Raw genomic sequence first — 14,377 nt, forward strand, 5'->3', positions numbered from 1 at the left:
ATCGGCTGGCGTTAGCTTTATTACCAGCTGAAGCACATGGAGTATGCGGGTACGTAAAACTAGATGCCGGGCACCGTTGCTTACATGTCCCAAATGCTACCGAGGATCTCCAGAAACAGCTGGATGAGATGCAAAGGGCTGCCTCAAGAGTTAGGCGGGCGGTCAATAACCGGACGGCTAGCGAATCCCTTACAAACTATCCTTGTTATAGGTATCGCTGTCGTAGTTTTGTTGACAACATGTAGCTGTATCAGATGGAACCTCCCCGGAAATCCATGTTGCAACGCGAGCAAATATTGTAGTTATCTGATCTAAATGAGGCTTTTGATTTTGAAGAGATTCAAAGCCTCCAGAGAAAAAAAAAATAAAAGGGCGTGGGGGTGGTGTTGAATGACGCCAGCACATAGATAGGGCTCTATACACATTTGTGGCACACTGTTCTGTCAAGGGGGGGTTGCTGGCTGAGCAAAGGGACAAGACGACCACGCTCTGCTGCAGTGAGTGGCTGTAAGTTACAGAAACCGGGGCACAAAGCTGAGGCCGCGCAGGCTCAGGCCTTCAGCCGGCAAAGCGCCCACGCGGCTCGCAGCCGTGCCCGCTGCGGGGCTGGCACACGGCAGCGGCCACAGGGGCCCCGCCACGGAGCTCCACCACAGTGGGTCTCGGCAAGGGGAGATGGCTGCCAGACCCTGGCTGCTGAGAGCTCCCGCCCAGCCAGGCTCTCCCTGCTCTGGGGGATGCTCAGGGAGCCCCCAGCCCACCCCGGTCACAGCCACGAGGCCTCTGCAGGGTCCCTGGGCAGCTCAGGCTGAGACTGTGGGGGCAAACTAAGCTGGGCAGAGAAATGGGACTTTTCCAGCATTGTTTCCCCAAGTGCTAACCCATGCTCTGTCTGAGATCAATGCTGCTGTAAAGCGACCCACCTCTGGCCACATCTGGACCACCCTGTCTGGGAACACAGATTCTTCTGTGGTTCTGGAAAAAGATGCAGGAGCAAGCACTTGCGGAAGGGGATATCGATGCTGCAACCGCGATGGGGGGCAGGGTGTTAGCCTGCCCAGTGCTTCGAAAGGATGGTAAAGCTCCCCCCGAGTGGGAACCTTTCAACTGGGGAGTGATAGAGTTAAGATCAACTCATATACAGCATGGAATAGGCCCACCTTATGTTCAATCATTGTTACATAGTATTTTCACAGCAGAGCTTACTGCTCATGATTGCTGTTCAATTGTGCAAATTATATTGACCCCTATGCACATGTTAATGTTTGAGTCAAATTGGAGGCGCTTGGCAAATGAGCAATCACTGATGAATTTAGAATACCCCCAGGACAATCCACGTTTTGAGGCGGGGATTCCACAGTTGATGGGGGAGGCTCCAGTTAAGTCTCCTCAGTTACAAGCTCACTTACATCCCCTGCAGCAGGGAAAAGAATTAGCTCTCCAAGCTTCATTGCAAGTTCCGGATCATGGCACTCCACAACCGTCATGGACCACGATAAAACAAGGCCCAAATGAGGGATACGTGTCATTCCTGGATAGGTTGAGAGACACCCTGGACGAGCAAATACAGAATGGGTCAGCCAAGGAAGCATTGTTACTTCAATTAGCTAAGGACAATGTGAATGAGGATTGTAGAAAGGTGATTGCAGGCATGGTGCATTGTAATCCCACTTTAATAGAATGAATGGATATACTGTTTGGTAAACAGTCGATGTAAGAAACCAGCATTTTACAAAATACTGTAGATCTAAATTTAACGCTCAAGGACAGTTACTTGTAGGTGGCAACAGAAAGCAGGGAAACGGGAGGAGGAACGTGGGGAGGAACCGTGTGATGATACAAATGAATCCTCCACAACAATTCCAGGCTTATGCAGCCAAGTCACAGCCCGAACTTCAGGGAGCGCCGGATTGATGTTACCACAGCAGCTGCTCACAATAGAGGATGATAAAGTACCGAATGCTGTGGGACCCATCGGCAATAAAATGAGTGTGCTGTTGCTTGGATGTTCTAGTGCAACATTACAAGGGTTGTTTGCCTTACCAGGAGTCATTGATGCCGATTACATGGGTCAGATTCAAGCAATGGTGTGGACCCCCATCCCCCCATGTCAATTCCTGAAGGTAACTGGACTGCACAATTAATTCCTTTCCAGGCACAACTTAATTATGCCCATGACAAAGTCTGGGGCAAAGAAGGGTTCAGTTTGACAGGAACACCACAAATTGTCTGGACTCAGAGTGTACAAAACGCTCAACCAATTCTAACCCATAAAATCACCTTTGCCAAAGGGACTCCTTCTGCAACATGGGTGACCAGAATGATTGACATGGGAGCAGATGCGACTGTTACATCTGTGCACATCTGGCCTCACACTTGGCCTGTCTGCTCAGCAGGTTCCATATTGGTGGGAGTGGGTGGTGTGACAGTGTCCAAAGTCAGTATATGGTACAAGTTCAAAACCCTGAAGGCCAGACAGCAACAATCCATCCCTATGCGCTTGATGTCCCTATGAATTTGTGGGGACGGGACGTTTGGGGACAGTGGGGAGTTGTTATTGGTACCCAGAAGGATTTTTAATAGGGCCACTGCGATGGAGGGCATACAGAGACCTACCCTGCCTTTGACTTGGCTGGCAGATACCCCTGTTTGGGTGGAGCAGTGGCCCCTTCCCGAGGAAAAATGTGTAGCCCTTCAACAATTAAAGAACAATCAGCACAAGGACACCTAGAACCTTCCTACAGTCCTTGGAATACCCCTGTGTTTGTGATTAAAAAAAGAAATCGGGCAAATGGCATTTGTTAAAAGATTTAAGACAAATAAATGATGTAATGGAGGGAATGGGAGCCCTGCAGTCAGACATGCCTTCCGCAACGATGATCCCGTGAAACTGGGACATTTTGGTAATTGATTTAAAAAAATCGTTTTTTTCAGTATTCCTTTACATGAAGCTGATAAATACTCATGGATAATCATGCTTTCCTTCAAAATTAAACCCCAAAAGCTAAGATGGGCTCTTGCATTAAATTTGCTTTTTCAATACCTAGCAGAAACAACATGACTCCTTGTATGCTGCGATGGAGACGGGACGCAGCTTGATGCAAGCAAATGTCAATTTATTGTACAGAAGCACGATTTTTTATACACTTTCAGAAGCTGCGCGTTTTAAACAGATTGGTTCTTGAAGCCAAGCCTTGCATACTAGGCAATCCCTGATTGGTGGTTAACTACCAGCAATTAACAGCAAGGTGGTACCTCTCCTTGGCCCCCCACTCCCCTGTGCTCTCTCAGCGTGACTCATCATGTTAATTGTTGTGTCTATTCACACTCCTTGTCCTCCCAGGGTTAGCGACCTACAAGCTCGAGCACATTCCCCTCAGCTAACTGATTGCCCCCCACCAGCCTACTTTCCAGCCCCCCACCAGCGTCTCCCCCTTCCTGTTGCACAAAAAGAACCTTTGAAACCCAACAAGTCATTAGTTTTCATAAGCACTGTAAAAAACAAGGTATAAGTAATAGAATTAACAGCAATTCCCCGATTAAGGTTTTCAATCAAGGCCCAAACCCCCTCACTTAAGTGTTTCCCACTTGCATTCCTGCCACCAATCCCTCAGACTCCCTTTCACCCTCCCCAGAAATACAATCAATGCATCGGGAGAGACGAGGGGGTGGGGGAAAGGTCTAGCTCCTTTTCCAGATCTATAGGACCTGGATCAAAAGGTTTATCAGTGTCAATGGAATCATTGTCCGAGTTGTCCTGTTCCCGTGCTTGCTCCTGTGTTGTGAGGGTCGCTGCAATCAGTGACAGAAGCTTTGGGGGCAGAGGAGGTGTGGACGGAATCGCCATCGTTGACAGTATGTTGAGAAGAGTCTCGCTGTCCTTACGCTTGGGTAGCGCAAGCCTCCTCCCTGCAAAGACTAACATGGAGCAGCTGTGTTTGCCTGCCTCAAGTGTGGTACCTGCAGTACTGGGAGTTTGCTCCGTGAAGGTACAGCTGAACAGCCCCCCGGGGCAGGAAACCTCCAGTGTCCTGCTCCCGGAGCTGGAGGGGAGGGACATGCTCCTCCACTGGAAGATTGTAGGTGGGAGTCTTGTGCCTGGAGCTGGTCTAACTGACCCATACTCTTTCAGGTGGAGGAGCTGAATAAAAAGCTGACCCAGCACGAGAAGGCTGTCCAAACCCAGGAGCAGAGAGTTAAGGTAAACGGGGACCAAAATCCTGCAGGGCTGAGCTCTTGGCCAGCCCTGGAGCTGTTGGTGGCTCTCCAGGGGCTTCAGCTGGGTGAGGCAGGGGTGTGGGTGCCTCTAAGGCAATTTCTTCCCTGCCCACAGGTGCTAGAAGGGGAACTGCAGGCAGAGGCCACCCGCCAGCAGGAGAAGGTGGCAGAGCTTCAGGCACAGCTCACCCAGAAGGAACAGGCAGCCAAGCACTACAAAGAGCGGGTATGGCAGGGGCTGGCATGGCCCTGCTGCCCCCATGCCCCCTGAGGAAGCTTGATGGGTTTTCTCTCCTTGACATCCTAGATGGAGAAAGCAAAAATGTGCTATGATGCAGTGAAGCAGCAGAACCAGGATCTGGCAGAGAAGCTGAAGGCCATGGAGCAACTGCAGAAAGAGAATGTGGAGCTGCGGATGGAGTCAGAGAGGTTGGCCAAGGAGCTGGAGCAGAGCATCCTGCAGGTCAAGGAGTCAGAACTGAGCTGCCAGAACCTCACCAGCCAGGTCTGCAGTCTGGAGGCTCAGGTGGGCACAGCACAGCAGGACTCCACACCCTTCCTCCTCCTCCCCTTTGTTGCTGGCTCTCTGAGGATCCATCCCTTCCTCCTTCCCATCCAGGTGGAGCTTGCCAATCAGCAGCTACAGGAGCTTGGCAAGTTCCAGGGGGCAACAGACACGCTGAAGGGCCAGGAGACTTTCTGCCAGAACCCTGCTGATCTCAGCACTGACAGCCTTGACCTCAGCGGTGGTGGAGAACAGGCACTTAATGCCACCAGGTACCAGCACACTGCAGCTCAGCAGAGGTCGTCCTGCTGCCAGCATTGCTAAACCCCAGTGTCCCCAGTTCTTGCTGTTCCCTGAGGGCTTGGTAAGCCTGTCCATGCTGCTGTCATGCCCCATCTGCAGGAAGGCTGGCTGCCCACAGCTGGAGGCCTCGGTGCCACCAGGCAATGAAGAGTCACTGGCATCCAAGCAGCTGCCCCGCAAGGCAGAATCCCTGGAGAGCCTCCACTTGGCTCCTCGCCACAGCCACAGGCAACTCCAGCTGGGGACCAGTGCCCACTCCCTGGGTGACCTCTCGCTTCACTCCGGGGACAAGACCCCACCGACCTTGAAAGTGAGCGGTGGGTCCCCTGGGTGTGGGGCAGGACGGGGATCCCCTGCAGAAAGAGATATGGTTTGCTGTGCCCTGCAGCCCAGGGCTCACTGGGGACTGGAGGGAAAGACAGGGGGTGGCTTGGGGGAGCTTACTTCCAATGCTCTTGCAGTTGGCTGGGGCTGCAGCCATCACTGGGCCACCCCGAGGAAGCCTGAGCTGCTGTGGGGCTCTTTGTGCCCCCTATGTGCCCTTGTGCCGAGGACCGCTCAGCCCTTCAGAACCCGTGGCGTGGCAGCTGAGTGGGCAGTGCGAGAGGACAGGGGGTCCCAGGAGGTGCAGCCTTTTATCCGCTTCCTCCCCTCTGCCTCTCACCCCGTGGGGCAGCAGCCAAGCAGCTGCAGGGCACAGCACCCCAGGGGTGCTCCAGCCCCGGGCAAGGGCGGCTCTGGGATGGGCTACGGGCTTTGGTGCCTGGGTGTTGGGGTGGGGGGGCAAGCCCTCATGTCAGTGCAGGCTGGGGGATGAAAGGATGGAGAGCAGCCCTGCCAAGGACTTGGGGGTGCTGGGGGATGAGAGACTCAGCATGTCCCTGCAGTGTGTGCTCGCAGCCCAGAAAGCCACCTGTGCCCTGGGCTGTGTGGCCAGCAGGGCGAGGGAGGGGGCTCTGCCCCTCTGCTGAGACCCCCCACAGCGCTGCGTCCAGCTCGGGGGTCCTCAGCATCAGAAGGACACGGACCTGTTGGAGCGGGCCCATCGGAGGCCACGGAGCTGGTCAGAGGGCTGGAGCCCCTCTGCTGTGGGGACAGGCTGGGAGAGCTGGGGCTGTGCAGCCTGGGGAGGAGAAGGCTCCGGGGAGACCTTAGAGCAGCTCCCAGTGCCTGGAGGGGCCGACAGGAAAGCTGGGGAGGGGCTTTGGGCAAGGGCAGGGAGCGGTGGGACAGGGGGGAATGGCTTGAAGCTGAGAGAGGGGAGATTTAGGTTGGACGTGAGGAAGAAACCCTTCCGTGAGGGCGGCGAGGCGCTGGCCCAGGCTGCCCAGAGCAGCTGTGGGTGCCCCATCCCTGGCAGGGCTCAAGGCCAGGCTGGACGGGGCTGGGAGCAGCCTGGGCTGGGGGGAGGGGGCCCTGCCCCTGGCGGGGGGTGGGACTGGCTGGTCTTGAAGGTCCCTTCCAGCCCAAACCCTTCTGTGATTCTGCAGCTGCCAAAGCCATCTCCTCTCCAGGGTGCAGCTGCAGAGGAGGCAGAGAACAAGAGGAAGGTTTGCCCTCACCCATTTACTGCACTGCTGGGGAAAGAGACAAACACAGACCCTGGGGACATGGGAGTGACAAGGACCTGCCTAGCAGGAGGGAGCAGACATCCTGGATTACCTCTCATTCCTCTCCCTCAGCTCCTCCATTTCCTTTGGCTCCAGCTGGTCTGCAGTTTGCCTCTTGTTGAGCAGAACTAAGTGATCAATCCGCTGCTGCATCACGGTGATCTGAGCCTCTGCGGAAGGTGGCAAGAAAGGACCAGTTACCATCTTTTTATGTCACCTGAACCCCGCCAACAGCACAGCGGGGGATGCGTTTCCTTCTTCCAAGCTGGTGAGGAGCCGCTGCTTAGAAAACCTTTGCAGCAGGAGAGGGAAGAGCCAGGTTGCCAGCACTGGTGCTCAGCATGGGTGTTGCTTCAGTCATGGCTCTTGCTGCCCAGGATATATAAGGGAATAGGAGAGGGAAGAAGGATCCTGGAGGCTCCATGTTCATCTGGGGAAAACCCCCGGGGTGGAGACAGCTTTAGATGCTGATGGCAAGACTCCTACACCTGCCAGCCTGCTCCAAATCATTTGGCAGGGGGACCAACAGCCATCTCAGAGTTGCAACAACAGCATCAGAGCTGTCTTGGCTCCCATCAGCAAGGCTTTCAGCATCATGGTTGGCTCCAGATTAACGGGGAAGGGTCCCCTTGGTCCACCACGGGGCCAGGCACAGCAAACCAACCTGCCCTGTCTGCTTTGGAAAGCAGAAAAGCCCCAAAGCCACAAACTGTGCTCACTTGGGGTCTGGCAGGATGGACCATGCACAAGCACAGCTGTGGTGGGGTCAAAGCCATAATACAGTCAGAGAAACCAGGCAAGTGCTCCTCGGAGCTGCTGCTGGATGCAGACAACGGTGCTGCAAAGCACAAGCAAAAAGCAGGCTGTGACCTTCACATTAATACCAGAAGGGAGGGTTTAGCAGCTGAAATCCCAGGTGCGCAGGAACAACAAATTCCAGGCCAGGGAGCCATAAACCTGCCTTACAACCCTGACCCGGCACTCCACTCCCACCACAAAGCTGCACACATCCCACCTGCCTCACTCCTCCAGCAAAAGCAGCATGTGCCACAAAGGCTGGGATGCTGCCAAGTGGGAAGAGCCTGGCAGGCATAAGGCAGCCCTGCTCTTACAGAAGAGCTTACAGGGGACAGCACTCAGTCCTGGGCTGAGGGGATCTGGATGGTGTTGCTGCTTTTATGACTTGGCAGCTACAGCAGCACAAACAGGGGAAAAACCACAATGTTTTTATGCTCTAGAAAAGTGTCATCCATGCCGGTTTGGTGCTTTTTTTTGGCACAGGAGCCATACAGGAAGATACAAGCAGCGCTCAGCACTCAGTGTGCCACAGCACTGCCCTCGGCAAGGTTATGGACTGTCTGTCCCACTCAGAGGTGGCACTTGGACATCACCACAGCAAAAAGGAGGGAACCCAGGCTGCTGGGGGCCTGGAGCTGGCCCTGCCCACCCAGGAAGGGGCTGAGCTCCCACCGCGGTACTGCCCAAAGCTGCTCTGCTGTCCTCCCAGCTGCGTGGCCACTGGCCCCCAAAATGCCATTAGGGTGGGAACCAGGGCTCCCTCGTCCCCCACCACCCGGCTGCTGGGACCCCTCAGGGGGCAGGCTGGCTGCCCACTCTGCCCCCGGCCAGGACACAGCCACAGGGGCTGGAAGGAGCCTGCAAAGGTCACCAGGCCCAAAACAAGCCCGGTGAGGCAGCAGCCAAGCCATCTGAGCACTGCCAGCTCCCCTTCCCACTGACACCAGTGCTAAGGAGAGCCACCTGCCAGGGGTGGGGGGAGCCCCCAGGCACTGCTGCACTGAATGGGGGTGGGGATGAGCCCTCCCACTGTTCCCAGGATGGGGGATCGCTGCCAGGCACTCTCTGGCCACCTCCACCTCCATGCTGGCCATCCCCAGTGTCACCGAGGTAGTCCTCCCGGCAAGGGAGCTGGTGGGAACAGACCTGAACAGCGGCAGAGGCCAAGCGGGGCCCCCACCAAAAATCACCCAGATGGGGAGGGTGCTCCTCAGCTCCTTGCCCCGTGCTGCACCCTGACGGGCCAGGAGCCTGCCTGGGATCCACAGTTTTTCCCGGGAACACCCAGCACATTACAGCCACAACGGCTCTGGGGGACACGGAGCTCCCACTGCCTCTGTCAGCTCGGCTGGGGAGCGCAGGATCCTCGGCAGGACAGGTCCTCCCTGCAATCTGGCTGAAAACCAGTTCCTCTCCCCCGCAGCCGTGGCACACGGCCCCTCGGCACGCAGCGCCCCTTCGGCCCCACAGCCAGGGGGGCAGCACGCCCGGGCCGGGGCCTCTCCCCCAAAGCCCTCCCGAACCTCCCTGGCGAAACGCGCGCCCTGAACGCCAGCTCCCGCCAGGGACGGCCGCATCCTGCCGAGCGCTCCGGGCAGCGCCGCGCTGGGCGCTACCCGCGCCAGTCTGCGGGAGCGCCGGCGCCCAGCGAGAGGCCCGCTCCTGCCCTCGCCACAGCCCGGCCCGTCGCTGCCGACACCAGCCGCCCCGAGCGCTCGGCCAGCGCCACCACCGCGGCCCGTGCCGCCGGCGCTGCCCGGATCCAGGCCGCAGCAGAGGGGCAGCGGCGGGGAGCCCGCTGCACCCGCACCGAGCGCGGCAGCTGCTGCGGGCGCTTCCCAGCCCCGGCCCTGCGGAAGGGGCCGCGGGGGGCGGGAGCCGGGAAGGAGCCGCGGCGGCCCTGGCGGCATCGTCCTTCGCCGCCCCCCGCCAGCGCCCGCTCGGTCCCGAACACGGCGCTGCGCAGCCCCGCGGCTCCCGCCGGAGGGACGCGCCCGCGTCCCGATGCGAGTCGGGGAGTCACAGCGCAGGGGTCACGGCGCACCGGGGCGGGAGCCGCACGCTGCGGCTCCGCACCGGGAGACGGTGAGCCTCTGCCCCGCCGCAAGCAAACGAGGGAGCGGGATAAAGTCTTCGTCGGCGCCTTACCAGGGGCGTGCCGGGTTGAATCCATGAGCGCTGGCAGCCGGCGGCCACGCACAGAAGTTGTTGTGCTTCTCCTCGGCGGGGCTGGCAGGCGGCGGCTGCCCTCCCTGGCCCTGTGTCACCCACGTCACCGCGCCACGGCCGCGCTCCTTAAAGGCGCACAGCGCGGAACGCCGCCCGGCAGCCGCGGGGAAAGGGCCGCGGCGCTTCAGCCGCGCTCGCTGCCCGCGCCCCGGCTGACGGAAGGCTGGCGGGGCTGGCACAGCCCTGCCCTTGGCCCCAGCGCAGCGGCAGCACCGGCCGCTCGGCAGGGAAGGGTGCTGGGGGCCCCGCTGCCAACGTTCCCCCCCGGCTCCTGCTAACCTGGCTGCAGCCACAGCACGGCTGATTCCCAAGAAACTCCCCCCCGCCTCCAAGCGGCTGCGGATTCACCCCCGGAGCAGCGCCGCAACCCGCCGCCGGCGCATGCCACAGTCAGCAGCCGGCCCGGGGCGCTGCGGGACCCCTGCCTTCGGTCCAGAGCGGCAGCTGCCACAGCCCTGCCTGCACCCAGCGACCCAGCTGCCGCTCAGCGCTGGCAGGGAGCGGCCGAGGGAGGGACACCTGGCCCTCGCCGGGGGCCCTCGGGAGCCACCCCTGGGGCGTCTGGGAAGCCCGAGGCTGGTTGAGGCCACAGGATGGCGCTGCCCCAAGCACGCCGGCGAGGGGCCCGTACCCTGCAGGTAGCGGAGAAAGTTCTTCTAAACCGGCTCCAGGGGCAGCAGGAGCAGCCCCGGGGGGCCACGGCCATCACACACCGCTGGATAAAGCAGAGGGTGTGTGTGTGCAAACAGCTGGGAACTGAAGGAAGACCCCCAGGAGCCACCGTACCCCAGCTGGGTCCCCCGCCTCCCGGGAAAAGGGACCCCGCTGAGCTCGGCCGGAGACGGAGGATCGGCCGCGGGCGGGCGAGACGTGAGAACGCAGCGCGGCAGGACCCGGCTCGGAGCCGCCGCAGGGCTCTGGCCACGCGGACCGAGCGGGACTCGCCCCGAAGCTTTTCTTACCGGCTGGGGAGGTGAAGCCGCGGTCAGCCGGGGACGGCGCGGGGAAGGGGCCGCAGCAGCCGGGCACACGGCTGCGGGCAGGCTGTAGGCTCAGGTCTTCTTCCGGCAAAGCGCCCACATGGCTCGCAGCCGTGCTTGGTGCGGGGCTGGCACACGGCAGCGACAGCCAGGGGGCCCTCCACGGAGCCCCAGCGGCAGAGCGGCCAAGACCCCGCCGACGCCGGAACAAGACGGGAACAGCCGCCCGGCGAGCCGCGGACTGAGCCCCAGCTGCCGCCGCTGCGGTTGAAATACCAGGGCCCGCCCCCGCCGCCTCACCATTGGCTGCTGCCGGGGCGGAGCGCGCGGCGGGTGCGAGAGTGACGGGGGGGACTACAAATCCCAGCGGCCGCTGTGCGCGGCCCGAGTCTCGCCTTAGCCGCTTGGAACGCCGGGAGAACGTTGCATGGCAACGGCGCGGGGCGGGGGGGGCGCTCCCGCGGCGGGTTCGGGGACACCCGCGGGGCCCCCTGCAGCAGGACCGGGGCCGGCGTGAAGCCGCGGGAAGGGGAGCCCCAGTGAGGGTACGGGGACACGAGGGGGGGGCTCCAGGCCGATACGGGACCGGGCGTGAGGCGGAGGGGCTAAACTTCAAATCCAGTCTTAGCTTTTCTCCGTGACCGACTTTACCGTTTCGCATAAAGTGGGCAGCTGCTGCCAGGGCTCGGGCACGCGCGCAGGGAGCAGCGTTTCCTGATGGTCAGAGGGACCCTCCGGTGTTCCAGGGTCTGCCCATGGCCTCTGGGCCGGGCACGGGGCGGGCACTGATGCGAGGTCCCTGTCAGGTGTCCCTGCGAGGGCTTACCGTGAGGGGTCCCTGTGAGGGTCCCTGTGAGGAGATCCTGTGAGGGGATCCTGTGAGGGCATCCTGCAAGGTGTCCCTGTGAGGTGTCCCTGTCAGGGGTCCTTGTGAGGGGATCCTGCGAGGTGTTGCTGTGAGAGGATCCTGCAAGGTGTCCCTGTGAGGGGATCCTCTGAGGTGTCCCTGTGAGGGGTCCCTGCGAGGGGATCCTGTGAGGGGTCCTTGCGAGGGCATCCTGTGAGGGGTCCTTGCGAGGGGATCCTGTGAGGGGACCCTGCAAGGGGATCCTGTGAGGTGTCCCTGTGAGGGTTCCCTGCGAGGGGATCCTGTGAGGTGTCCCTGTGAGGGGTCCCTGCGAGGGGATCCTGTGAGGTGTCCCTGTGAGGGGTCCCTGTGAGGGGATCCTGTGAGGGGTCCCTGCGAGGCGGAGGGGACGGGGCTCCCGCCGGGGTCAGGGACACCCTAGGAACAGGCGCCTGGAGGGGGCCCAGGGCTGGCAGGCCACCAGGAGGGGGTTTCTTGAGGGCAGGGGCTCCTGGGGGGCCGTCGGCTCCCAACGCGGATGGGACCCAGGGGAGCTCTGGCCTGGGAGCCACGCTCAGGGGGCTGGGACGCACAAGGGACCGGGGCAGGGCACACGCCGGCTCTCAACTCCAGATGCCCACGCTCTGCTGCAGTGTGTAGCTGTGCTTACAGAGACCGGGCACAAAGCTGAGGCCGAGCTGACTCTCTAAAGCTGCTGGAAGCGGCAAAGGAAGGGGCTTCTAATCGCGGGGGGCAGCCTTGGGAAGGGGGGAGCCAGGAAGGGACGGGGAAAAGATCTCGGTTGTCCAGATTTGTAGGGAACAAAAACAGTGCGGTGTTTGACATTGATAACATGAAGCTGTGGTCTTGCTTTGACGATGTGCAGCTCTGATCCTGCAGCAAAGATGTAAATAACTTTGAGGGAGTATGAGAAGAACCTGGATGAGACAGAAACAAGGGGGAACGTGATCTCACCTCTAGAAGATAAGGGAACAGCGGGAACAGCAGAGTCGCCTGTAGTGAGCAGGGCCTGGGTGCATGGACAGTAGAGCTTCAGAAATAATAAAGCTTTTAGCAGCGCACGTACAGAGTATAAATTATAAAAGCTGTAACTAAGTAACAATAAATGTCTTTGCCTCACAACCCTTGCAAGGTCCGCGCCTCGTATGCCACAGAAGTGATGCAGGAAGAAGCCTCCGAGTGAGGAAGTTCTGGCCCCGAGGGGGGATCCTGCGGGGGGATCTTGCAAGGGGTACCTGCAAGGGGATCCTGCGAGCGATCCTACGAGTGGTCCCTGTGAGGGCTTCCCTTGAGGTGCCCCTGTGAAGGGATCCTGCAAGGGGATCCTGCGAGGGGATTCTGTGAGGGCTTCCTGCGAGGGCTTCCTGTGAAGTGTCCCTGCGAGGGGATCTTGCAAAGGGATCCTGCGAGGGGATCCTTCGAGGACTTCCTGTAAGGGGATCTTGCGAAGGGATCCTGTGAGGGGATCCTACGAGGGGATCCTGTGAGGGCTTCCTGCGAGGGGTCCCTGTGAGTAGATCCTGCAAGAGGATCCCGCAAGGGCTTCCTGTAAAGGGTTCCTGGAAGGGGATCCTGCAAGGCGTACCTGTGAGCTATCCCTGTAAGGGGATCCTGTGAGAGGATCCTGCTAGGGGATCCTGCGAGGCGATCCTGCAAGGTGTACCTGTGAGCTATCCCTGTGAGGGGACCCTGCGAGGGCTTCCTGTGAGGTGTCCCTGCGAGGGGATCCTGCGTGGTCTCCCTGTGAGGGGTCCCTGTGAGGTCCTGATGCCAAAATGGCACAGAGTAACTGCTCAGAGATGAATTTTGTCTTTAAGCAGCAGAAGTATTTATTTCATGCAATGCTGGGGAGCTAGCCGGTTTGCACCGGACAAACTAGTTCCAAAGTTTTCAGTGAAAAATTAGGTATCTTATGCAGTTTTCGTGAGAGGTTACACAACATCTTTACATACATACTCATTTGATTTTGACACCTAATCATTCCATTCACAATAGGTGGGATCTAGGTGGAGTAGACCTGTAGAGGGATTTTTAAAGGACCGAGGACATGTAACCATTGTCTGGGTTGGACAACCCATGCCTGTTGGTTGAAGCTGCAGAGCAGCTTTAAATTGTCCTGGGAACAAGCAGTGGGAGAAGGAAAACAAGCTATGCACGAACAAGAAGCCAGGTGCAGAGCAAGTCCTGGGAACCGCGGAATCAGCACCCTCGCATCGGCACACTCTGATCCGGCGCCTGCAGCACGCTCACCGATCAGCGACACGGACGCCCGCGTGGCCAGAGACTCTTATCCAATCACCTGTGTAAAGTCGGGTGAGTGGTCGGTTTAAGTTATAAATATGACCTGTTTGTTTAATGAGGTGAGCACGGCATGTAGCCGTATTGGTGTGGTTGTTGTGACTTGGCCGACTCTCCACGGGGGACCCTCCGTAGACCTTTCAGTTTCCTTTGTTCAATGATTTCCTGACTTGATGGTCTCCTTATGGTGCCCACCTTATCTTTTCTAATTATTCAGAGTACATTCAGTGGAACCTTTTCTAATTATTCAGAGTACATTCCTTTCTCTACACAAACAGAGCATCACCCAGAGCATTGTACCAAACTCATCCTGACTAATCTTTTTTTTTTAAGACCTTTTTCTGTTTCAGTCCCTGTGAGAGGATCCTATGAGGGGATTCTGCGAGGGCTTCCTGTGAGGTGTCCCTGCGAGGGGATCCTGTGAGGTGTGCCTGCGAGGTGTCCCTGCGAGGGGATCCTGTGAGGTGAGTCCTTGTGATGGGATCCTGTGAGGGGATCTTGCGAGGGGATCCTGTGAGGCGAGTCCCGCCCAGCAGCCGCCCGCCACAGGGCCTGGCCCAGCCCCTCA

The 14,377-nt window shown here is 59.0% G+C and overlaps 1 protein-coding gene and 1 long non-coding RNA gene across 4 annotated transcripts; one reads left to right on the plus strand and one right to left on the minus strand.

The window, feature by feature from the left end:
- Positions 1 to 2,897: 2,897 nt before the first annotated feature.
- Positions 2,898 to 11,648, minus strand: LOC308058958. 2 transcript variants are annotated; one of them, XR_013926068.1, is made up of 3 exons: positions 10,626 to 11,648; positions 6,689 to 6,806; positions 2,898 to 3,918 (listed from the first exon to the last, which is right to left on the minus strand). It is a non-coding gene; the product is annotated as an uncharacterized lncRNA (long non-coding RNA). The 2 variants fall into 2 exon arrangements; XR_013926069.1 differs by lacking the exon at positions 10,626 to 11,648 and adding an exon at positions 9,583 to 10,533 and having other exon boundaries at positions 2,898 to 5,379.
- LOC308058947 (uncharacterized protein) lies at positions 4,338 to 5,892 on the plus strand (the record flags this gene model as incomplete). 2 transcript variants are annotated; one of them, XM_080375583.1, is made up of 3 exons in its annotated part: positions 4,338 to 4,444; positions 4,526 to 4,995; positions 5,126 to 5,892. In XM_080375583.1, 2 exons carry the CDS (start codon positions 4,526 to 4,528, stop codon positions 5,841 to 5,843), a joined length of 1,188 nt encoding a protein of 395 aa, XP_080231709.1. In that variant the 3' UTR covers positions 5,844 to 5,892. The 2 variants fall into 2 exon arrangements, with proteins under 2 accessions (XP_080231709.1, XP_080231710.1); XM_080375584.1 differs by lacking the exon at positions 4,338 to 4,444 and having other exon boundaries at positions 4,526 to 4,744; positions 4,838 to 4,995; positions 5,126 to 5,890.
- Positions 11,649 to 14,377: the final 2,729 nt, after the last annotated feature.

The sequence above is a fragment of the Falco punctatus genome (genome assembly GCF_963210335.1).
Source record: "Falco punctatus genome assembly, chromosome: 2".
Taxonomy (NCBI): Eukaryota; Metazoa; Chordata; class Aves; order Falconiformes; family Falconidae; genus Falco; species Falco punctatus.